This window comes from Micromys minutus (genome assembly GCF_963924665.1).
Source record: "Micromys minutus genome assembly, chromosome: 18".
Classification (NCBI taxonomy): Eukaryota; Metazoa; Chordata; class Mammalia; order Rodentia; family Muridae; genus Micromys; species Micromys minutus.
The window spans coordinates 50,717,761-50,743,201 of NC_137953.1; the positions used below are offsets into that span (position 1 = coordinate 50,717,761).

The 25,441-nt window shown below is 53.1% G+C and overlaps 1 protein-coding gene across 1 annotated transcript; it reads left to right on the top strand.

Annotated features, from left to right (window-relative positions):
- Positions 1-25,343, top strand: KCP (kielin cysteine rich BMP regulator; the record flags this gene model as incomplete). The annotated part of the gene is made up of 38 exons (XM_080932440.1): positions 1-70; positions 2,072-2,217; positions 3,280-3,424; positions 3,507-3,583; positions 4,593-4,689; positions 4,796-4,878; positions 5,080-5,173; positions 6,127-6,215; positions 8,037-8,130; positions 8,230-8,309; positions 8,384-8,477; positions 8,731-8,816; positions 9,111-9,192; positions 9,376-9,528; positions 9,598-9,704; positions 9,783-9,876; positions 10,377-10,550; positions 10,626-10,708; positions 10,808-10,901; positions 10,971-11,159; positions 11,388-11,558; positions 14,088-14,264; positions 15,101-15,186; positions 15,421-15,511; positions 15,642-15,724; positions 15,814-15,907; positions 17,126-17,299; positions 17,523-17,605; positions 18,276-18,396; positions 19,864-19,943; positions 20,149-20,248; positions 21,777-21,919; positions 22,153-22,325; positions 22,408-22,519; positions 22,610-22,711; positions 23,322-23,486; positions 24,530-24,836; positions 25,007-25,343. 38 exons carry the CDS (start codon positions 1-3, stop codon positions 25,222-25,224), a joined length of 4,611 nt encoding a protein of 1,536 aa, XP_080788566.1. The 3' UTR covers positions 25,225-25,343.
- Between the last annotated feature and the right edge of the window lie 98 nt (positions 25,344-25,441).

A 25,441-nucleotide genomic window follows, 5' to 3' on the forward strand; every position in this document is an offset into this window, starting at 1 on the left:
ATGGCCGGGGCTCGGGCGGCGCTGCTACCGCTGTTCCTGCACCTCGGGAGCTTGGCGCTGGCCGCTCAGGGTGAGTGGGGGCGTCCTGGGTGTTCTTCAGCTTCTGGCTCAGCCCAGCAGACCGTCGGACCGGGCCAGACCACTTCTCCAGCCCGCCTGGGCTGCGTGTCCCCGGCCGGCCTTGGTGCCCTCTCCGTCCCTCCCGTCGGTGGGCGAGCAGGGTGGGGGCAGGGCGGCCAGACAGGGGTTGCTGAACCGGGCCAAATCCTCCTGCAGTCCCTGACGAGGAGTCCTGAGCAGCAGGGAAGCAGGGGCTGTCCTGGCATCTGGGTATCTGAAGTTAATTATTTGTATTGAGAAGGAAGGGGGGAGGGGGAGCGCGCTCTGTGGGAACTAACCTCGTCCTGTCAGGCTATAATGTAAGTCTTGGGGCTTGCACGACCGGGTGGTCTCTGCAGGAACGGGTAGGAAGAGGGCGAGGGGGAACCAGAAGTTTCTGGTGAGCATCCAAGCTCGTGCCACTTCCAGGACTGTCTGCAGATCTTCCAGGAAAAGGGACTGAGTCTGTCTTTAGCTGGGGATCCCGGAGGACACCCCGACTGACTCCTTGACCCCTCTGTTGTGCCTGCCTAAGCAAAGCTGAAGAAGCTGGTTGGGTGCTGGGGCTTTAGGGGTAGGGTAGCTAGAGGAGATCACGCTTGGGTGAAGGGTTTCAGATCCTCAGACGCTGTTTATCCTTGTGGATGGAAGTTGAGGGGAGGGACCATGTCAAGACAGTGGCGATTTCTGGGAACAAGGTGAGAACACATTAGGTAGGATGCTGGTGGTGTGAAGGCTAGGACCTCTGGTGGGAGAGGGGTAGGGTCGGATGAAATCTTAACTTGCTGCTTGGCGCCTTGTGCTGTGTGAGAGGAGCAAACGGAAGTAGGGGCTTTCTCCTCTGTGAAGACCGCGGGGGATGGGGTGGGGAAGGAGAGGAGGCGGTGGGTTTTGAGACAACTGAGGGAAACCAGAGATTGGTAGGAACTAAGGATACAGGGGTAGTGCTGAGCCCCAGATTCTTACCTTAAGTAACTGAGGTGGCATTCATTGAGACACGGGCTGGCAGCATAAAGAAAGGAGTAGGTGATATCCCCCTGCCTCCAGACCTAGTGTCCCTAGGAGAAAGACTCTCGCTTACTCCAACTGTGCTGATTGACTTGCCACTGTGGGGAAGAAAGGCCAGTTATCTCCTCCAGCCCCTTTCCTGGTCACCACCTCTGGGGAGACTCCCACTTCCTAGATGTCTGTGGGAAGCGCCCTCTCCTCTACCTTCCTGACTTGGGAGTGGACATAAGGTGAAGGGGATGTAGCTGGGGCCCACCCCAGGCCTAAGGCTTCCTTCCTGGTCATGATGTTGTCTAGCACGAGGGACAGACAGTCTTCACTGTGCCCGGAGTGTGGCATCCACCCGAGGCTTTGCCAAGTTCAGCACAGCTAGATTTTGCTTTCCAGAGCCCATTCCATCCAATATGGCGGCTCCTGTAAACAGCGGGGTGGGCAGAGCCCCTTTCTCCAAGCTGCTCATTTACTGACAGCTATGGATGAGTGGACATGCGTGATGTACACACACCAGCTCGCCAAGCTCGTTAAAGAGCCCTTCTTGCACGTATCCAACACCCTGGTCTGGCATTTCAGCCTGTGCTGTCTCTGGATCCTAACCCGGCCAGACCTCCGAGCCATCTCTGACCCACAGTGGGTCCAAGCAGCCCACCTCCATGACTAAAGATCCCCACAGTTACAGCAGGCTGCAGGGGGGCTGGGTTGGAGTACTGCTGTGTCCCCTTTGGGAAATTGATGTAGGCCACTTCCGTGCATTCAGGCATTCAGGGCTTCTGCCTCCTCTCATTTCTGCATTGTCATGGTATTCCTGCCTCCTTGCTTCCACTTCAGCACCTTTATAGACCGAGTCTCCTCCCCCGAGCAGTAGGTGGAAAGGACAGGGCACAGGTGACCCTTGTCTCCTGTATGACTCAGAGACCCAGGAGACCTTACCAGCCTACAGGTCACACTGGGTTCTTGTGCCCTTCAGGTGCAGAGGTCTCCAGAGAGCAGCCTAGACCTGCTGACTATCAGCAGGTACCCTTGGCCCCTGGTGAGACCCACCAACAGCAGTTGTGCCCCCTGAAGGCGAGGCTGGAACGGCTGGAGGCAGAGGTGACTGACCTCAGAAAGCAGGTACGGTCAGGGCCGGGATGGGGCGGGGTAGGCTTTGTATATTGATTGGGAGAAGGGAGCGGAGCTTGAGTTTGGAGGCTCTGAAGACACTAAAATTTGGGTTTGTTGTTTGTTTTGTTTTAGAAAGTGTCTCTCTAACATACCCCATCTGTCCTGGAATTTACTGTGTAGACCAGGCTAGCCTTGAACTCACAGAGAGCTGGAATTAAAGGCACTGCACCACAATGACCAACCTTTGTGTTTATCTTATTTTTTTAAGATTTATTTTTATTTTATGTGTATGGGTGTTTGTGTGCATGTATGACTGCTCACCATGCTGAGTGCCTGCTGGTTTTCAAGCTCAGAAGAGGGTGTTGAGGCTCTTGGAACTGGAGTTACAGACTGTTACTAGCCACCAGGTCCTCTGAAGGAGTTGATCTCGACCACAGAGCCACCTCCTTGGCCCTTGTTTTGTCTGTTTGCTTTTTGTTTTGATGGTGCTTGAGAGTAAACCCAGGTCCTCACACATGGTGGGCAAGGACTGTACCACTAAGGTGTATCTCCTCAGCCCTTAGAATTTTGTTGTGAAAATACAGAGAGGTTCTTATCTGACCTGGTCTTAAGACCTCTTCATTTTGAGATGGGCTTACATAGTCTTTCAAGGATTTGGCAAAGAGAATGGAATACTGCCAAACACAAGGCACCACTAGGAAAGACCATGGCTGGGTAATAAATGTCTTTAAACGCCAGACAGAATGATGCATGCCTGTAATACCGGAACCTGAAAGACTGAGGCAGGAGGATTGGCATGAGTTTACGATCAGACTGAGCTTTACAAGTAACCACCAGCCAAGGCTCACCCCCCACTCCAAATTACTCTGTAATTATTGGAGCATAGAACAAGTCCTAAAATTCTGTGCGCAAGGAATAGTTTTATCTTCCTTAAAACATGCTGAGTATAGGGCACACACCTCTGCTCAGAAATTCTTCGTATCCTGCCTCAGTTTCTCTGTCTCACATAAGAAAGCTGCTCATAAAGGAAGTTGAGCTGGGCCTCCCACCTCCCCCTCTTGCTTTCCCCAGAACAGGGACCTGCAAGCCAGGGTGGTGCGGCTGGAGTCCTGTGGGTGCTGCTCAAGCTCCCCCCAGTGCTGGGGGCCTGATGCCTGTGTGTGCCGTGATGGGGACACGCACTGTGACCCCCAGCCCAACCTGCCCCACTGCCGCGGTCAGTATCCTCCCATCCTCCCATCGTGGTTATCTGGGGGCCTGGAGAGGGAACTTGGGTGACATCGGTGTCTTCCCCTCAGGCTGCAGCCACAATGGGCAGTCCTATGGTCATGGGGAGACCTTCTCCCCAGATGCCTGCACCACCTGCCGCTGTCTGGTGAGAGCCTCAGACCCACCTAGACGTCTCCCACCTGTTGCTGTCTCCTGTCTGCCTCTCTTTAACCACCCACCACCGACATGCTCTGCTCGTGTTAGGGAGTCTGCCTGCCTGTTCTGCCCAGACTTTCATCTATGACTTTGGGATTCCAACAGGTTCTACTTTTCGGAGCTCAGTCTCCACAAACCTGTTGGGCCCCAAAGCTTCTTGGTGGGATTGCCCCAGAAAGAGGAATGCTTAAGAGGCCTCCATACTCATCTGCCCAGCATGGAACAAATGCAGAGACCGGTTGGAAGGCTGCTCTGGGCACAGGGCCAGAGAGGACAGGGGGCTGCAAGCAGGCTCTGTTTCTACAGAGCAGGCCCCCTGACTGTAGGATCCACTCAGAGTTCAATCCCACGGAATAAGAAGTCAGACTTGGGGACCTGAAGAGCAGTAGCACCAGTGACTCGAACAGAGCTGGGTGAGGGAAGGCAGTGACTTCGCAGGAGCTTTTTGTTTGCCTCAGACTCATATCCAGCACTGGCCGGCCTAGAACTTGCTGTGTGAGCAGGTTGACCTCAAACTCACAGATGTCCTCCTGCCTCTGCCTCCCGAGTTCATTTCTTAGCTAGGCTTTGCAAAATCTGAATTTCAAGTAAAATGCACTTAAAATATATATATTAAGTATACCCACATAATAATGGGGACCTTTTTTTTTCTTTTGAGAGTGAAATTCTGATCCTCCAGCCTCTGCTAGCATCCCAAGTGTGCACCACCATGTTTGCTTTTTTATTTCTTGAGATATGATCTCATACTGTAGCCTGAAACTTACTGGGTAGCCCAAGCTGGACAGGTAAGAGAATTAGGTCTAGCCTCTGCCACTGTTAATGTCCCTGTTGTTCTGCCTTACCCCAGGCTTGGCCCTGCCTCTGGGCATCAGGTTCTGGAGCCTGCTAGAGCTTTGAGGTTAGCAGGATATCCCGGCATGGATGGTGGGGAGAATTCAAGGAGGGTTTGGTGTCTGCAGGCAGGAGCTGTACAGTGCCAGAAGCCTTCATGCTCTGAGCTCAACTGTCTGGAGAGCTTCACCCCACCTGGAGAGTGTTGCCCCATCTGCCGGCCAGGTAACTCATCCCCTCGGCCTCAGTGGGGCCACACCTATTGAGTGAGCCTTCCCCGGGGTTCTATCTTTCCTTCATGCTCTCTGGTGACCCCTTGTCATCCTTCTAGGCTGTGAGTATGAAGGGCAGCTTCACCAGGAAGGGAGCAGCTTCCTGTCCAGGTCCAACCCATGCCTCCAGTGCTCTTGTCTGGTGAGTTGGTGCAGCCTCTGCCCAGGCCTGCGTTCCTGGACCCTCTCTGTCCCGTTCTGCATGTCAATCAAGGTTAGCTCTGTACGTGTCTTCTGAGCCTGGTGCCATTGAGATCTCTCCCTCCGTCCCTACTGGACACCTGCCCACCTTACACTTGCTGGAGGTCATGTGCAGGGGTGTTAAGGACATTGTCCATTGTAGAGGAGCCTGGTTCGATGTGTGCCTGTGAAATGTTCGCCAAGTCCCTGCCACAATCCAGTCCTGAGGCCTGGACAGTGCTGCCCAGTCTGCCAAGGTGAGAACCCATCACCCTCCCATTTATTCATTCATTAGTTTAATGTGTATGGATATTTGTTTTGTTTACGTTACATGCCTGTGCACCATGTGTGCCATGCCTGTGGAGCTGGGTGCTGAGGATAGAACTCATGCCCTCTGGAAGAGAAGTCAGTGGTCTTAAGTACTGAGCCATCTTTCTAGTCCCTGTGACACTTCTTTTTTTTGTAGAGTCCCCATCAGGTTGTTCCTATTTCTCCACTCCAGAGCCCTCCCTTCCAGACTGATGTTTGATCAGTGGACAAGCAATGCTAGTCCAGCACATTCTGGAGCTACAGTACCTGAATTCAAAACTCCCCACTGTCTCTTAGTCAGTTCCATGACTATAAGTCATTGTGCTTTGGTTTCTCCATTTGTAGGGTGCATGTGATACACCTTCTGGTGCTGTATAATCAATCATCAATAGTTCTCATCTGCTCTGGGTGCCCAGACATCAGGGATTACCGCTAGATGGTGACCCCAATTCACATCAACACTATAAAGTAGAGTTACACAGGCAAGAGGCAGAAGCAGGGACCAGGCACTGCTGAACCTAAGGGGAGACCAAGTCCTCTAGATGCATTCCAGGGGGATCCTCGCTGGATCGACACTTTAGATAAAGAACAGTTTGGGAAGGGGTGAGAAAAATGAGACAGGAGTGTGGGAAGAGGACTGAATGTTCAAAGACTTGGACTTGCCTTTGGGTGTGTGTGTTTGGGGGACCTATGCTTAGAGGGAGAGGAGGAGCAGCCACCACAGTGGGGCTGTGCTGTGTAGGGAGGTTTGGAAGAGTGTGCTGAGGAATGGTGAGAACCTTACCCTGCCTGGGGCATCGAGAGTCCCTGAGAGTCAGAGGTAGGAGCGTAAGAGGAGGGTGGAGAGGAAACCAAGATGGGGCCCAGGATACCTGCTGTTAGAATTATTCTCTGTCCTCAGCCCCAGGCTGCACAGATGGTAACTCTCACAGGGACCACGGCCAAGAGTGGACCACTCCTAGAGACCCCTGCCGCATCTGCCAGTGCCTGGTGAGTCCTAGGGCTGCTGTTGGGGACGAGTGTTCCTCACCTGTTCTGCCACCAAGCCCTCTGGATTCTTTATTTCATTCCATGGGCCACATCTACAGACACAGAAAGGAGACAGAGATACAGTCCGTTGTTTTGTGGGTCCTGTGAGCAGGCAGCTTGCTGGGCTTGCCTGTTTGCCCTGTCTGTTCTGCAGGCTGGTAATCTTGGCCCACAAAGTTCATGATTCGTGGAGAGCCATTAGGGCAGGAGACACTGGGTAGCCAGAGTTCCTGGGAGTGAGGACTACAGTGGAGGTATCAAGCCTGGTAACATGATCCCTTAAGATGTGGTTGGCTAGAACTATTGCAGAGCATGTGGTAGCAAATGCCTTTGATCTCAGTATTTAGGTGGCAGAGATGAGAAATTCATAAATTTGTGGCTAGCCTGGGCTACATAGTAATACCCTGTCTCAAAAACAAAAACAAAGGTATAAATTGGATGTGGTTACATATGCCTGTGATCCCAAAGAAGGAAAACCATGACTATGAGGACAATATGGGTGAAACCTTGTCACAACAAAAACAAAACAAAACAAAAAACAAAAAAAAAAGAAAGAAAAAAGAAAAGGAAAGGAAGAAACCAAGACAACTGAAGAGGCAGCAGAATACAAAGGGATGGAAAACATCTTACTAATATTCTGTGTTGATTGCATGTAGAAATAATATTTCACATGTGATAGGTAAATTACAGTGTTAAGTTTTCATTTTCTTTGTTTCCTTTTTCTACTTAAAAAACATTTTCTGAGGCTTCCATGGCTTGTGTTATTTCGTCCTTCAGCGTCCTGGCTGTGGGACCGCCCAGGTGGGTGAGGCTCCCCTAGGCCTTGAAGTGTGAGTTCAGAGGGGAGTAGGAAGGATGTAGGGCTATTGGAACAAGTACGACTGGCTTCCTGAGTCACACTCCCCCACTTTCAACCCCACAAACCTATGCGCAGATAGGTAAACTGAGTCACAGATAGCCAAGTGACATGCTAGTTTCCTGAGGCTTCTGTAACTAAGGAGTACAGAGTAAGTGACTTGAAATGACATGATACAATCCATGGTTCTGGAAGCCAGAAGTTCAAGACCCAAGGGGTGGGAGGTTTGATTGGCTGGGAGGGAGGGCTGTGCTGGCTTCTGGTCACTGTCAGCATTCTTTGGTTTCCGTAGCATCCACATATTTTTAAGGTTTTATTCTTACGTTTCATTTATAGATTATAAAAAAAAAAAGACAGAATCCTACTATATAGACCAGACTGGCCTTGACCTCACAGAGGTCTGTGGCCTCTGTCTTCCAAGTGTTGGAGTTAAAGCTGTGTGTCACTACAGCTGGCCTTGGTTTTCTTCTTTTTTCATAAATATATTTCTTACATTAAAAAGTTATTTTATGTATGTGGGTGCACTATAGCTGTCTTCAGACACGCCAGAAGAGGGCATCAGATCCAATTACAGATGGTTGTGAGCCACTATGTGGTTGCTGGGATTTGGGAAGAGCAGCCAGTGCTCTTAGCCACTGAGCCACCCCCCCACCCCCAGCAGTCAGCACTCTTAGCGGCAGATCCATCCCTCCAGCATTGTGACATTCTCTCTGTGAGTGTGTCTGAATCTGAGTTCCCCTTTTCAGAGGAACGCTGGTCATGTTAGATGAGGAGCCAACCTAGTCCAGTAATACCTAGTAACTAACTACGTCTTCAACACTGTTCTCAAAAGAGAACACATTCTGAGGTTGATCAGCCGTTTCAACCTACAAATCTGAAGCTGAACTCTGGAGGGGGGGGCTCTCTCCTTTACCCACCCTTGTCAGGAGGGCCGCATCCAGTGTCGCCAGCGCGAGTGTGCCAGCCTGTGTCCATACCCTGCCAGGCCCCTTCCAGGCACCTGCTGCCCGGTGTGTGACGGTGAGTCAGGACTGGGACGGGGTCTCTAGAGAGGCCGGAAGTGCTGATGGCTGGCAGTGAGTTTCCCCTGATGAGAACCCGAGCACCTTTCTCCAACAGGCTGTTTCCTAAATGGGCGGGAGCACAGCAGTGGGGAGCCTGTGGGTTCCCAGGACCCCTGCTCCAGCTGCCGCTGTGCTGTGAGTATAGCTGCAGGGCAGGGGGCCTGGCTTCGGGCCCTGCCTGCTTCCTGCTGACTCCGCCCTGTTGGCAGAACGGGAGTGTCCAGTGTGAGCCTCTGCCCTGCCCGCCTGCACCCTGCAGACATCCGGGCAGGATTCCTGGGCGATGCTGCCCTGTCTGTGATGGTGAGTGGGGACAGGGTCATCATTCACCATGCGCGGGGGTAGGCACCACCTAGAGACAGGCTCTGGACGGTGGTGAGCTCTTCTTGCCCGGCACCTACATCCCTACCCCACAGCGGATCCCAGCCTCTCAAGGTGCACACGGCTCTGTGGTAGCCTAAAGGACATGCCTAGGTGATCTTCCTCAGGATGGAAGTAATGCCTTGGAGTGGCATGGTGCTTCCTGCTCAGCTACTAGCCCTGTCCCCCTGTCCAGGCTGTAAATACCAGGGACACGAATATCGGAGCCAGGAGACCTTCACCCTCCAAGAGGATGGCCGCTGCCTTCGGTGCACCTGCCAGGTCAGTCAGTGGCCCTACCTTCTGCCCAGCTCTGGGACATTTCTTTTGTTTTTTTTTTTTTTTTTTTTTTTTTTTAAGATTTATTTATTTTATTTATATCAGTACACTGTAGCTGTCTTCAGACACACCAGAAGAGGGCATCAGATCTCATTACAGATGGTTGTGAACCACCATGTGGTTGCTGGGATTTGAACTCAGGACCTCTGGAAGAGCAGTCAGTGCTCTTAACGGCTGAGCCATCTCTCCAGCCCTCTGTATTATTCTTACAGGCTTCTCACTTAACCTTCTTCCTAGGCTGGTGAAGTATCCTGTGAAGAACAGGACTGCCCGGTCACCCCCTGTGTCCGCTCTGTCTCCAGCCCCCAGCTCTGCTCAGGTGTGTGTCTATGTTGGGGAGCAACTGTTGAGGGTACTATTTCCATGGGAGAACCCCAGTCCAGAAAGGGTGGTCCACTAGGCATTTCAGAGTTTGAGCAGAGGATATGAGCCAGGCTGCCTGTGGGCTGGGAAGGACAAGGATGGATGAAGGTTGCCATGGTGACAGACCTCCTCGGTGCAGCTTGTGTGCTCAATGGTGAGGAGTTTGCTGAGGGGATCCAGTGGGAGCCAGATGACCAGCCCTGTACTGTCTGTTCCTGCCAAGATGGAGTACCTGTGTGCAGGGCCGTGCTTTGCTCCCCTGTACCCTGTGAACATCCTACCCAGCCGCCCGGTGAGTACCCAGCCAGATCCTGTCTTCTCTGGCTTTGACCGGCCAACCTGACCAGCCTGCCCCACTCAGGTGCCTGCTGCCCTAGCTGTGAGAGCTGCACCTACCACAGCACGGTGTACGCTAGTGGGCAGAACTTCACAGATGTGGACAGCCCTTGTCAGACCTGCCACTGTGAGGTACATTCCCAGGCCCACAGCCGCCCCCAGAGCCAGCCCCTCCTGGGCTCCCTCCCGTAGCCTCTTCCCTGCTTCCAGGATGGGACTGTGAGGTGCTCGTTGATCAAATGTCCTTCTGTAACCTGTGCCAAGCCCCAGAGTGGACCGGGCCAGTGCTGCCCCAAGTGTCCAGGTAAGCATTTGTCTGTCTGGCCTTGGGGCCCAGACCCTGTTGTCACACAGCGATGGCTTTCGTATGTATTTTTGGTCCCACATAACTGAAACCTCTCCAAAACTCACAAGGACATGGCTGGGAGGGAAATAAAGATTTGTTATCCTTTTGTGTTAGGGGACCACCCTTCCCTGTCACCCTACAAATCCTCTCAGATGCACTCACCGATGTACCCAAGTAACACAGGTTCCTGCAGCGGGGGCAGGATGACAGCACAGTCCCCGTGGGTGTAGGCACACACACGTGTAAGCTTTACTCAGCACCCTCAGAGACACACATCCATCTCCATCTGCAAACAAAGAGAAAGGGACTCACATTGCTACACACGGCCCCCTCTTTTCCTTGGCTGGAGACAACCTCCAAACTGGTGGCTCTGGATTCTGGGAGCTTGGGAGAAGCTGCAGGCGGAACCCAGCGCTTCGGTTCTGCCTGAGCTCCGGTCTCCACTGTCTGGTGCCCAGACTGCATCTTGGAGGCACAGGTGTTTGTAGATGGGGAGCGATTCCCACATCCAAGAGACCCCTGCCAGGAGTGCCACTGTCAGGAAGGCCAGGCTCACTGCCAGCTCCGTGCCTGCCCCAGCGCCCCCTGTAGTCACCCTCTGCCAGGCACCTGCTGCAGGAATGACTGCAAAGGTGAGTGTACCTGGTGTGGAGGACCCCACTGGGGTTACCCCTGGGGACAGAGGCCCATAGCTGCCTCCTCCTCAGGTTGTGCCTTTGGTGGGAAAGAGTACCCCAACGGAGAGGACTTCCCGCACCCCACTGACCTGTGTCGCTTGTGTCGATGTCTGGTGAGGAAAGGGGAGCCGCATAAGGGCTGGGAGGTGTGTACGGGGCGGGGGCCACTTCGCAGTAACCCGACTTGGCTTCAATGGTCTGTCCTTTCGCAGAGCGGCAATGTACAGTGCCTGGTGCGTCGCTGTCCGCCACTGTCCTGTCCGCAGCCAGTCCTCACTCCCGGAGACTGCTGCCCTCGGTGCCCGGGTAGGCACCGCTCCCCCAGCCACCCCTCCCCTCCACTCCTTTGTCTTGATTAACCTACTCTTTCCTCAGATGTCCCTGCTGGCTGCCCACAGTCAGGGGATAAGGTCCTAGTCCGCCACCAGGAGCACTTTCTCCAACCCGGAGATCCCTGCAGCCGCTGCCTCTGCCTGGACGGCTCGGTGTCCTGCCAGCGGCTGCCCTGCCCTCCTGCGCCTTGCACCCACCCGCGCCGGGGCGCCTGCTGCCCCTCTTGCGACGGTACCTCCTTTGTGGCACCCTGGGTGGCAACTCCCCTCTCTTTGCCATCTGCTATTGGTCTCCAGCCTTAATACACTGCTCCCCACTTACAGATGCGCCTTCCCTGGGGTCCTCCTTTCTCGTCTCTCCTACCTACTTTAGGTAGAAATTAAGGACGGAGGTTCACTGGTAACCACGGTCTGGCCCCCAGCCACCATGGTCCCCCCCAGTCACTGCCCTTCCCCCTAGGCTGCCTGTATCAGAGGAAAGAGTTTGCCAGTGGGGAGAGCTTTGTATCACCCAATGTCTCGTGCCACGTGTGCCTCTGCTGGGAAGGCAGTGTCAACTGTGAACCCAGGGCTTGTGCCCCTGCACCGTGTCCCTTTCCCGCCAGGGAAGACTGCTGTCCTGCCTGTGAGGGTGAGTGTGGAACCCGGGAAAGCCAGGCCAGCCTCCTCTTCACTGCCCCAAAGTAGATCAAAACCGTAAAATAAGTTTTACAGTAAGAAAAGGAGGCGGTGGTGACACACACCTTTAATTCCAAGCCTCGGGAGGCAGAGGCAGGCAGATTTCTGACTTCGAGGGCAGCCTGGTCTACTTAGAGACTTGCAGGACAGCCAGGGCTACTATTCTGTCTCACAAAACAAAAACAACAAATTGTCCTGCACCGATGCCTGAATTTTCTCTTGTTCTCAAATAATTTGGTTGTGTGAACTTGGGCAAATGGCCGAAGCCTATCAGGCATGTAAGAAAGCTCCCCACTCCGTATCATTCGTGTTATCTTAGCCATCTTTATTTTTTGAGACAGGCTGTCATGTAACCCATGCTGGCCTCCATCTTGCTGTATAATGGAAGAATCATTTGTTCTGTGCTTCTCTCCCCTCCCAGATGCTGGCTTATAGGCCTCCATCAGCAAACCCAACTTATTCTAGCATCTTCTACCAAGTGTAATTTTATTTATTTAGTGACTTTCCTCAAATGAACAGGGTGGAAGTCAGAGGACAATTGTCAGGAATCAGGTCTCTTTTCTACCCTGTGTTCCCAAGGACTGAACTCGGATTGTCAGGCATGCTGGCAATCCTTTATGCACTGAGACATCTCCTTAGCCCTCTAGATGGAATAAATGAAAAAAGTTAGGCTTGTCACAAATAGGGTTACCATTAGAGTGAATACAATTAAAATGCAATGCTGCTAAATTCTACTCGGGCGTGGTGGCCCATGCTTGCAGCTCTAGTACTGAGACAGTTTAGATAGCAAGATCAAAAGTTCAAGGCCAGGGCTGGAGAGATGGCTTGGTGTTTAGAACAGACTGCTCTTCTAGAGGTCCTGAGCTCATCTGTACAGCCATCTGTAATGGGAGCCGATGCCCTCTTCTGGTGTGTCTGAAGACAGCTACAGTGCACTCATATGAAATAAAATAAAATAAATCTAAAAAAAAATAAATGCCCTCTTCCATTCCTTAAAATAGAACTTAAATCCTTGGGGCTGGAGAGATGGCTCAGTGGTTAAGAGCGCTGAGTGCTCTTCCAAAGGTCCTGAGTTCAATAACCACATGGTGGCTCACAACCATCTGTAATAGAATCAGATGCCCTCTTCTGGTGTGTCTGAAGACGCTACAGTGTACTCACAATAAATAAATATTTAAAAAAAAAAGAATCTTTAAAAAAAAAAAAAAGAACTTAAATCCTCAAAGAAGAGAGCTCAAGGCCAGCTTCAGTGATATGGGATTCTGCTTCAAAGAAAAATCTAGGGTCTGGAGAGATGACTGAGTGGTCGGTAACACTGATGACTGTCTTCCAGAGGACCCGGGTTTAATTCCCACACCACACGGTAGCTCACAGCTGTCTGTAACTCCGGTATCTGACACCCTTACATGGACGCATACACAAACAAAACACCAGTGCACATAAAATTATGAATAAACTTTAAGAATGTATCTGATATATTTGTGTATGTGCGTTAGATCTCACACTCTTTAATCTGGTGTGCGTTTACGTGTATGTGTGTGTAAAAATCCAAACACTATCACTCTTCTTCATTGTTTTTCTTGACACAATGTCTCCTAGTGATCCTGGAGCTAAACTGACAGCCAGCAAGCTCCGGCAGCCCTTTGTCTGTTTCCACTGAGCTGGGGCTGAGGGACGGCCCAGTTTGGCTGTTTGCTTGGATATTAGGAGCTGACCTCGGTTCCTAGTGCTTACTGCAAATATATGCTTAGCCACTCGACCGCCTCTCTCCCCTCCCGTCCACTGTCTCCATTTCACAAGTGCTGGGATTATAGGTGTGTGTCACTATACCCTGTTCACCTGGGTGGGTTTTATTTTGTTGTTGTTGTTTGTGTTTTTAGATTTATTAGTTTGTGTGTATGAGAGTTTTGGCAGCATGTATGTCTGTGTACCATGTGTGGTGCCTAATGCCTTCAGAAGTCAGAATTGGTATCAGATTCCCTGGGACTAGAGTCACAGATGCTCCCGAGTCACCATGTGGGTGCTGGGGATGGAATTCAGGGTCACCTGCAAGAGTAACAAGTGCTCTTAACTGCGGAGCCACTTTCTTATAAAGGGGATACAGGTAGAGTGTCATAGAGGGGTGCAGGCCAGATTATCTCTTCCTTAATCAACCTGAGTTTGACCAAGTATTGGGAACAGGCTACCTCTGAGCCGACACTGTATCCCTAACTCTAGTCTGGGAGAACTGGTCTACTAGCAGTGGCCCGATAAGCACTTAACGCTGTGGGCAGAGCCTTGTGGATTTATTCTACAGATGGACACTTGAAACTTGCAGGGGCAAAGGGGAGCCTGCCTAGTTGCCTGTCCAAACCCCACCCAAATAAGTCTCCTTCACTAGATAGAGCCTGGACCTATCCCCCACACCTCCAGGTCAAGCTCTGGGAATGACTGCTGTCCTCTTGCCCCTCTCTGCCCTCCTCTTTGGTTCCTCCTCTGATAGGCTGTGAGTATTTGGGAGTAACCTATCTGAGCGGCCAGGAGTTCCCAGACCCCCGGGAAGCCTGCAACCTGTGCACCTGCCTTGGAGGCTTTGTGACTTGTACCCGCCGGCCCTGCGAGCCTCCAGCCTGCAGCCACCCGCTCCTCAGGCCTGAGCACTGTTGTCCCACCTGCCAGGGTAGGAGGGCACCTCCCCTCCCCCTCACTCCTACGGGGCTCCCAGATGACTAGGCACCAGTGGGCAGGAAGTTTGTATACCATGGGGAACCCCATCAATTGAACCCTGAGATACACACACACACACACACACACACACACACACCTCAACTCTGAGATACACACACACACACACACACACACACACACACACACACCTCGACTCTGAGATACACGCGCACACACATATATTCACACACGATTACACACAGACAATCGCACGCATGCACACGTGTGCACACACATTCTCTTACCCCCCAGAATTCCCATGTGCATGCCTTGCCCTCTTTGTCCCACTGTCACCTCACTCATTGGTCTTTTGCGTTCTGAACTTTCTTACTCTTAAACTGTCTTGCTGCCCTCTTAAAATGTCACCCCCTGAAAACTATCCAGTGGTTCCCATTGCCCTTGAGTCACCAACCAGGAGGGGCAGCTTCTCCTGCCCAACCCTCTCTGACCCACCCCATTTGGCCACACATCCAGCATGCTGGTGCCACCCTGTCCTCTCCCATGTAGTCAGGACACGCCCCTTGGCCTTTCACCCCCATTTCCCATCCACTGTCTTCCAGCCTCTCCCAACATGCAAATCTCTGCAAAATCCTGTAGCCTGGATGTTTTTGTCCCTTGCTCCACCCCTTCCTGTCCTCCTCTGCCATACTATCTCTAGCTAAACCGTGTGGGTTTTTTTTTTGGGGGGGAGGGTCCTCAACATGGCTCTGTATGTGTGTGTGTGTTCATGCAAGTGACAAGAGGGCTCTGGTGCCGGTGGCCTTCCCATCACATTCTCCATTTTGCCAGGATGCTTGTACCACGGGATCACCGCTGACCTTGGAGAGACCCTTCCTGACCCTCTTGACCCCACCTGCTCCCTCTGCACCTGCGAGGTGAGCTGAATCTCCGGGGTCTTGGCATCTTCCCATCCTTCATCTTCCTTTCGTCTGCACCTAGGTTGCAAGGAACACATTTTGCTTGTGACATCTGGTGGGACAAGGTTGGGGTCAGGTCTCTGGCCAGGGGAAAGGGCTGGATAAGCTTGGTAGGGTGCCCGCCATGCAGGTAGTGCAGACTGACTTGAAGGTGACTTGGGAATCCGAGTAACAGTGTGATCTCTCCCCCAGGAAGGTTCTATGCGATGTCGAAAGAAACCATGTCCTCCGGCTGCCTGCACACACCCTTCTCCAGGCCCCTGCTTCTGCCCTGTCTGTCTCAGTGAGCATGGTTTGCAGCTACCTTCTGTGTGCCTGGCACCTGTGCCTATCTGCCCCGGCTCCTTCTGCCAGCTCTGAGGTGGGGCAGGGTGGTACAGACTCCCTTCCCACAGGAAACATGTCTCCCATAGGCTGCCTCTCTCAGGGCCGAGAACACCAAGATGGAGAGGAGTTTGAGGGACCGGAGGGCAGCTGTGAGCGTTGCCGCTGTCTGGTATGTAGAAGCATGGCTGGGTAGGGGGGGCCCATGCTTCTGGGTCCGAGTCTCCATGGCAAACTTGACCCTGGATCTCCTGCTGGCAGGCTGGCCAGGTCAGCTGTATGAGGCTCCACTGCCCACCTCTGCCCTGCTTGCTTCAGGTCACAGAACCAGGGACCTGTTGTCCTCGGTGCACAGGTATACCCTACCCTGTACTCACGCTGAAGCCCCTGGCTCTGTAACCCTCCTTCTGCCTCTCTTGCCTCAGTTCTTGGCTGTCCCCTAAGCAACATTCAGCCTTTTCTCTCCCAGAGCATCACACCCTTAGTGGGTTGGCTAGATTCCTCTCCATGTGGCCGCTCCCTCGGCCATAGTAATCATCATTAATAACAAGTATTGAGCACCTTATATATGCAGTGTACTAGACCCTGAGCTAAGCATCTCTCTCTCCCCCCTCATTTTAAGGAGCACCATGATCTATAAATGTTATTCTTCATCCCATTTTTATTACATTCATTCATTTCTTTTGGTTGGGGAGCACATCACAGCTTGCATGTGGCAATCAGACGACAACTTATGGGAGTCCTTTTTATCGTCCTTCACCACATGGATCCCAGGGATGCAACCTGGGTGGATAGCAAACGTGTCTCCCTGGTCCCCACCCCCTTGTTTTTAACGACAAGAAAAGGGAGCTGACATAAGTGACATCATTTGCCTGGTCACTCACATAGCAGGTATCAGGGTTGAGGTGTACATTCTGGCCGGTGATTTGAGAACCCCAGTCTTTTTTGGCCAGCCTGCTGCCTCTCACCCTGTCCTGTGTAGTTAATCCAGAATTGGATCAGCATCTCTGGTGAACGAGGCAGGCCAGATAGAATTCCCACTAAATACAGACGACTGAGGCTTGGAGAGATACGTGGGGCACATGGGTAGTGACAGGACAATTCACGCATTCTGTGTCTGCCTACTACATACCTGCTTTGTACCAGTGCTGTCTGGTGCTTGCAGCCTTGATCAAACAAGCAAGTGGCTCCTTACACCTCCATAGACATGAGTTCTACCCTAGTCAACATCCATACCACATCCCTGCGGAGCCCCCCGATGTCTGCGGAGCCCCCCAATGCCTGCAATCCCCCCCAGTGCCTGCAGAGCCCCCAATGCCTGCAACCCCCCCAGTGCCTGCGGAGCCCCCCAATGCCTGCAAACCCCCCCCAGTGCCTGCGGAGCCCCCCGATGTCTGCGGAGCCCCCCAATGCCTGCAAACCCCCCCAGTGCCTGCGGAGCCCCCCAGTGCCTGCAGAACCCCCACCTCAGTGCCTGCAGAGTCCCTTGGTTCCATGCTGACCACAGGTGGGGTTGTGGGTGCAGAAGTTCAGATCTAAGACTCAAACCTTACCTCTGCCTTCTGGGACCCAGGCTGCATTGCTCATGGGAAGGAGCATCCTGAAGGTAGTAGCTGGGTACCGGCAGACAGCCCCTGTTCCTCCTGCATGTGTCACAAAGGCATCGTCACTTGTGCCCAAGTCCAGTGTGTTAGCGCCTGCGTCTGGCCCCAGCAGGGGCCCAGTGACTGCTGTCCTCGATGCTCTGGTACTAGGAACCTGGGGTCGGAGTTGGGGGTGGGGGAGCCTTGGGTGGGAGATGAGCAGTCACCCCTCTCTGGGTGTGAGAGGGGCTCCAGAAGAAGTTGCCTCCGTCCTTGCTCTCTAGTTCCAGAGTGGGGAGCAGGAGCTGGAGGGTGGAGCAGCGGCTACTCTGTTCTGCTGGCAGCCTAGAGGCTCCTTGTTCTGTTCTGTTCTTGTCTTACCTCAAGGCTGTGAGCACAAGGGCAGAAAGTATAAACCTGGGGAGAGCTTCCAGCCTGGGGCAGACCCATGTGAAGTGTGCATCTGCGAGGTAGGAGAGGGCAGAATGTGGGGGCTGGAAGTGTGGGGTTCCAAACTTCATGGAGCAAGACCACGGGGATCAGAGTGTGTGGGAGCAGGTCTGGATTCAGACAGGACGCAGGTCTGAGTGGGGAGGCTGCAGATGGACCCCTGGCTGGTCTTTGGGATGGTAGTGTTCATGGATAATGAGAACCCACATGGAAAGGGTGAACATTTTACTTCAAACGTAATTATGAGGTCTGGGGATACGTGTTTCAGTTGGTGAAGTGGTTGCCTAGTATGCACACGCCCTAGCATCACGCTCAGCACCACGTACACAGGATATGTCTATAATCCTAGCATAAAGGACCAGGAATTCAAGGCAAGCCTTGGCTACACATCAAGTTTGAGACCAGCCTGGGCTTCATGAGATGCATCATCAAGACCAGATATAATGGTGGATGGTGTTATAAGCCAGGCAGTGATGTGGGAGGGGTATGAAGAATGCCCAGGGGTTAAAGGTCACATGACGGGTCGGACCCCAGGAACTTGAAAAAGATCATCATCTCCAGATTAAGAGCAAGCTGACCCGCCCTCAGCACCCAAAGACGGGTGCAGCAGATGGGGGGGGGGGATCCTGGTGCCTAAGAGCAGCTCGGGTTCCATGGCTTTGGACTCACCTCTGCTCATTCTTGTTGCAGCTGAAACACGAGGGGTCCCCCAGCTTTCACTGTCACCGGCGGCAGTGCCCCAGTCTGGTGGACTGCCCACCAAGCCAGCTTCTTCCTCCTGGCCCCCAGCACTGCTGTCCCGCCTGTGCCCGTGAGTCCCAGGCTATGGGCTGCCCCTCCGGAGAAATGCTAGTAGAGTGAGCTGGTCTCCGCCCACAGCCCTCTCCTGACCCAAGCAGACAGTTCTGGAAGCTCTTGCCTATGTTGACAAGGCTCATTCTATTCCAAAGGGAGAGGTGCTTGGCAAGCTGGGGGTTGGGAGAGCTGGCCGCCAAAGCGGGTGCCATCTGGTAAAGCATCTGGTAGGTGGCACTGCAGGGTAGCAGTTATCCTCTGGCTCTTTGGGAGCTGTGAGGCAAAGGGACACTGAGGGGATAGAGAAAGCCATTCTGTTTCTTCAAATAAGAATTTATAAAGATGCTGGGCAGGCTGTGGTGGCGCTCGCCTTTAATCCCAGCACTCAGGAGGCAGAAGCAGGAGTTTGAGGCCAACCTGGACTAACAGAGAAACCCAGTCTCAAAAAAAAAAAAAAAAAAAAAAAAAAAAAAAGAATATGTAGGAGTAAAGAGAGTTGTATTTTTATTATAAATATTGTAAAATAGCACGACTGTTTCCTAGATTTGAGGCTTGGAGTGTGCTCAGCCCGGCCATCCACCTTTGGTGCAGAAGCCAGCTGTTATCAGTGAAGTGCATCCTGGGCAGGATGGCTGGGCTTGGCATGCACACACAGTCTTCGTACATACTGGCAGGGTTCTCCGCGGGGCCTCTGCCCTGCTGCCCTCTTACACTCCTTACTGTAAGGACATACAGCTCTGTGGTGACACTTTCACCTTAGCCAGCTTTAGTTACACACAGCTCAGAGTATTCAGTACATTCATAATGTAAAACCACCATGGCTTCCATCAGAAGATCTATCCTTATAGTACTTGTTAGGATGAGCCGCAGGAGTGAGAAGAAGCCTCCTCTATTAAGCACCTTCTGCATACCACACACTAATCAACTGCAACTCACCTTATTTTCACAGCCACCCAGTCAGGTGATCCGGAAATGAAAAAAAAAAAAAAAAGGGGACTCTGAGAAATAAATTAATTTGTCCATCAGTTTAGTGGGACCATGCTGGAACCTGGGCTGCCTCAGTTCTTCCTTCCGCCTTTGGGAGATCACAGGAAGGGAAGTGACAACAGGCCCGATGGCCTGCTGTGCTCAGTGCTCCACGCTCCCTGAGGGCATGCTGAGAGAGCCCTGCTGTTTCCAGCCCCGCCTCTCTTAGCAAAGCCAAGTTCTCCGGGATGCTAAAGATGCCTGCTTTGGCAGCACATAGACTAAAATTGGGCTAGCAAAGGACAGATTTCTTTGCTGTGGGGATTATCATGGTCCCTGTGCAAGGGTGGCATGCAAATTCATGGATCATGAATAGTGAGCTAACTTTCCAAAAAAAAAGTTCCTAAATTTTCGGGTTCTGGGGATGTTTGTCTGTGTAAGACAGAATCCTGAGGACAGAGCTGGGACTGAGTCCTAGCCTGACTCTGGTACCCCACACTGGTTCTTGCTTTCACAGAGGCACTGGGTAACTGCACAGAGGACCTGCTGGGGTCTGAGCTGGTGCCACCGGACCCCTGCTACACCTGCCAGTGCCGGGTGGGTGCTCTTGCTGTGGGGACCCTGAGAGCCCTCCAACCCCTTCTCCTGCGCTGTGAGCTGAGGCTGAGCCCTTCCTCTCAGCAGCTGAGCTGCTGCTCACTCTGACACCTGCCCCAGTGTCTACACCCTACTCCCAACCCTGTCCCCACCGCTTCACAAGGTCTGCGGGTTTCTCCATGTTGTATTTCCATGGTCACAACAGGATCTGACATGGGTCTGCACTCACCGGGACTGTCCTGAGCTCAGCTGTCCCCTGTGGGAACGCCACACAGCCCCTGGCAGCTGCTGCCCTGTGTGTAAAGGTGAGGGGCCAGGCTTGGTCTCCCCATCAGAGAGAAGCCTAGGTTGGAGGAGGGATGGCATTTGTGGGTGCCCTGAGGTCTGCAGTTAAAATGTTCCTTTTTGTGGAAATAGAGGAGCTATTCACATGGGTGGAGAGAGACCCATGCAGCAGAAGGAATAGGGACCAAAGCCTGCATTCTCAAGCCTGAGGGTTTCTCGGGGGCCGTAAGGACCCCAGGCTCACTGTAGATGATGCACTTTGCAGGCGGGCATCAGTCCCACTGAGGGTTCCAGGGACTGGCATTTTGGGTCTCTAGGACTTTATAAGCAAGCAGCCTGAATTTGCATTCCACCAGACACACCAGGCTTGCTGGAGGCTTGCTGAAGGAATTGGCGCCCTTGGGTGCTGGTGGAATGAGGAGAGAGCACATAGGGAGGACATTCATTCCACCTTCACAGACTGCATTCTGGAGAGTTGGCATGGAGAGCCGGGAGGACCCCAGCAACACTGCCATGACCTGCACCAGTGTAACCTGGGGACAAGAGGGTGGGTCAAGGGAGGCAGGACAACATCCTCCAGCCAATAGGGGCCCTGTGGGCAGCAGCTGCATTGTGCTGGGCGAGGAGCTGAGGCCTGGGCTCCACGCCCACCTGTGCTGCTGGATATTCTTGTGGACCAGAGGAACTGTGGAGGAGACACAGAAATTGCAGGTCATGGCCCGGGTCTTAGTTAGGGTTTTTTTTGCTGTGAAGAGACACCATGACTGTGGCAACTATTATGAAGGAAAATATTTGGGACTGACTTACGGGTTCAGAGGTTTAGGCCATTATCATCGGGACAGGAAGCACAGGGGCTGCAGGGGGACATGGTGCTGGAAAAGTGGCTGAGAGTTCTACATCTGGATCTACATACAGGCAGCGGGAAGAGACAGAGAGACACTGGGCCTGGCTTGACCTTGTAAAACCTCAAAGCCCTCCCCCTGTGGCACACCAGCAAGCCACACCTCTTGTAATGCCTCTCCCTGTCATCTATAGGGGGCCATTTTCACTGAAACCTCCACAGCCTGACTCCTTCGGGAAATCCCTAAACAATGATATCTGTCTTTAGTGGGGCTGTTCAGAGCATACCTTGAGGAGAGCCAAGAGCTCTCCTGTCCTTATGGCTAAAGGTGCCTAAAGCTGGCACGGGCCTTGAGCAGTGCCAAGTCGGGGGGTGTGTTGATGGAGGAAGGGTAACATAGGCAAGTCCCCCTGTCTGCCCCACCAATGGTGCAAGTGGGAATAGAGCCTCAACTCCTTGGCCAGCAGAACGATACCCCCGTCACTCACATGGCCCATATTTGCTGGTGATGCTAGACCTGCCTCCCTTTGCTCACTTCCTCAGATCACGTGTGGCAGGCGCAGGTTATGCTAGTGTTGCTGGGTCCTGCTGACTCCCTCACTCCCCTGCTGAGGTCCTCCTCCACACCGTCTGAGGAGAAATGGATGTCCGTCCAGAAGCACTGCTGTGTTTGGGTAGGGCACTAAACCTGTCTCATTTCTCCTCAGACCCTACCCAGTCATGCATGCATCAGGGCCGCTGGGTGGCCTCAGGAGAACACTGGACAGTGGACGCCTGCACCAGCTGCTCCTGTGTGGCTGGCACTGTGCACTGCCAGAGCCAGCGCTGCAGGAAACTCGCGTGTGGCCGGGTGAGTGCCTTGGTTGGAGGTTGTAGGGCCAGGGCACACAGGGCACTCCCATCCCGGTGCGATGGGAGGGGGCTTGGGCTTCTGTGTCATCTGCGAACCAGGGAGCCAGGGCTAGTGATGTTCCTGGAGTGACCACCAGGGGGTGAACCTGGGCCCAAGGGATCAGAGAGACCACGGGAGGGCTGAGGCTTGACAGAGGAGTGTCCTGTGACTGTGTTTGCGTCTGAGGCCAGGATGAGGTCCCTGCCTTGAGTCCCGGCAGCTGCTGTCCCCACTGTTTGCCCCGGCTGGCTTCTTGCATGGCCTTCGGAGATCCCCATTACCGCACCTTCGATGGCCGCCTGCTGCACTTCCAAGGCAGCTGTAGCTACGTGCTGGCGAAGGACTGCCACGGCGAGGCCTTCAGGTATGAACTCCCTCTTTCCTTCTCCCTGACACCTAAACCTGGCACCTCTGACCTCTGGCACCCGGGCCCTTCCTCCTCACAGTGTGCACGTGACTAATGACGACCGGGGCCGGAGGGGTGTGGCCTGGACCCAAGAGGTAGCCGTGCTGTTGGGAACCTTGGCTGTGAGGCTGCTGCAGGGCAGGATGGTGATGGTGAGCCAAGGACCCAGGGAGGGTCAGTCTTCCACAGTCCGTCTGTCTGACCTGACGTGGCCTCTCCCTCCCCCGCCGCCTCTTTTCCAGGTGGACCAGCACACAGTGACTTTGCCCTTTCTTCGGGAGCCACTGTTGTACATTGAGCTTCGAGGTCACACTGTGATCCTGCATGCCCAGCCTGGGCTTCAGGTGTGGCCAAAGGGCACAACAGGGTGCTCCTGGACCCTTAGTACTGCTGATGCTTCTGTAACTTCCAAGGCAGGCGTCTGCTCCTGCCTGGTGGGAGGAGAAGGCAGCGGTGGGAGAATGTAACTTACATCCTTAAGAAGGAATCGGTGTCAGAGACCTTCGTACTCTATACTGAGTCTGGGTATGAAGTCAGTGGATCAGGAGACAGTCAAGGTGCTCTGGTGGTCTCTGAGGACTCTCCTGACTCCCATGTGGAAAAGTAACTTGGTCTCCAGCTTGCAACCCAAGCCATAACTTACAAACCCAAGCTGAGGACACTTGACCCCAACTCTGATGGTGCTGTGCCTTCCTTAAGTCCCCAAGACAGTGATTCTCAGGAAGTAGGTCTTGTTTCACCTGGAGCCCAGTTGAAAGATGCCCAGGAGCAGTGGCAGCTCTCCCTGACATTAGTGTTTGGCCAGTGTTATAGCCATGTATACAGGCTGGGAAAGTGTCCTTCAATGAGCAGTGTGCACCTATCCACCCCACAGCAGGGGGACTACCAAATTAGTGAGTGAGCTCCTTGGGGTCTCCGTCCTTACTCCTCCCTAGTTCCAGCCTCTCTGTACAGGTACTTTGGGATGGACAATCCCAGGTGGAGGTGAGAGTTCCCAGCTCTTACAGGGGACAGACTTGTGGCCTCTGTGGGAACTTCAATGGCTTTGCCCAGGATGATCTGCAGGGTCCAGATGGGAGGCTCCTGCCCACAGAGGCAGCATTTGGGAATAGCTGGAAGGTGAGTAACTTGGGAGCAGGAAGTTGAATTGCAATAGGCTAAAGGAACTGGGTACAGGCCCCTGCTATGGGACCCAAGACAGACTTTTGCGTTGTCATGGAAGCCAAGGGCTAAAAACCTACCTTAGTTAATGCAAGAGACAGGATGGCCTGTAAGGAAGCCATGTCACCCAAAACCCTACAGCATACTCGGTTACTCACTGGATATGGGACCTTGATCAAGCCATTGGTTAGCCTTAGGTTATTTGTAAAAAGAGGACAAGATGAATGGAGATGGTGCTTTTCTTTGCTGTCTTACTGGTGTGGGTTTTGATGTAGAGTCTTGTTAGGTAGCCAAACTGGGCTCCTACCTGCTACCTGCTCATCCCAACCTCCCAAGAACCAGGATCACACCCCGGTGGGCACTTTTGATTCTTTTTGTTTTGTTCTGAGACAGGGTCTCAGCATGACCCAGACTGTCCTTGAAACTCTCTGTGTAGTCAGGAATAGCACTGAGCTGCAAGTCCTGCCTGTCTCCAAGTGCTGAGATCACACGAATGTGCCGCCATTTTCAGTTTTTCATGCCACCCAGAGCATCAAAGGCGGGGCTTTGTGCAGGAGACAAGCACTCTTCCAACTGCTGTATCTGCAGCCCAGCATGTGCTGTGTTTGAAGGGACAGCTATGGTACCTTTGCTTTTTCTTTTCTGATACAAAGTCTTGCCATGTATCCAGCCCAGGAACCTCCTGTCCCAGCCTCCTAATGCTGGGATCACGGGTGTGTACCAGTGTGCCTGGCCCTTAAAAATAAGCATATATTATTTATACATAATAATTTATTTCATTTTGATATTTTTATACATGTGTATAATGCATTTTATTCACCTCCCCTGCCACCTTTTCTTGGTCTCCCCATTAATGTCCTTCCTCTTCCAGACTGGCTCACACCTCTACTTTCTGTAGTAGCTTGTAGCAGAGAGTTTGTTTACGGGAGCATGACCCGTCCTGATTGAAGGCAGATTTTTGCCGGCCATGTTTTCACATCATGGTTGCTCTCTCTATGTAGGTCACCAAGGGACTGGGGCCTGGCCGGCCATGTTCTGCAGGCCGAGAGGTAGACCCGTGCCGGGCAGCAGGCTACCGTGCCAGGCGTGAGGCCAATGCCCGGTGCGGGATCCTGAAGACTTCGCCGTTCAGTCACTGCCATGCTGTGGTGCCACCAGAACCCTTCTTTGCTGCCTGTGTGTACGACTTGTGTGCTTGTGGGCCAGGCTCCCCAGCTGACACCTGTCTCTGTGACGCCCTTGAAGCCTACGCTAGCCACTGTCACCGGGCAGGGGTGATTCCTGTGTGGAGGGGTCCTACCCTCTGTGGTAAGGGGGTGATACCAGTTTGCATTGATGGAGGGCATAGAACAGAAAGGGGGGCAGCCCAGTAGACTTAAGTCTGGACAGGGAGGGCACAGGGAACCTGTAACGTATGGAGTAACAGCTAGAGGGGTGCTGGGGGACCTCTGTGATTTTGCTTTCTTCTCTGCCTGCAGTGGTGGGCTGCCCTGTGGACCGTGGCTTTGTATTTGATGAGTGTGGACCACCTTGTCCCCGTACCTGTTTCAACCAACACATACCCCTAGGGGAGCTGGCAGCCCACTGTGTGAGGCCCTGTGTTCCAGGCTGCCAGTGTCCTGCAGGCCTGGTGGAGCACGAAGGCCATTGCATCTCACCTGAGGCCTGCCCACCGGTCCTGCTTACTGGAGACTAGCCAGCTCACCTCCTGTCCAGTCCCGGTCAGGAGCAGCTGCCGGTTCTGCCCTGAGTTAGGAATAGCCTTATCCAGGACTTGTCTGGCCAGAAGTTACCCCTTGGTAAGCAGCCACCTCCAAGCCATAGCTGCCCTGCTCAGGCAACGGGATCCTGGGTCTGTCTTCCACAGGTCCACAGCGTCAGAACAGGAGAATAAACTCTGCACTTGCCCGTGA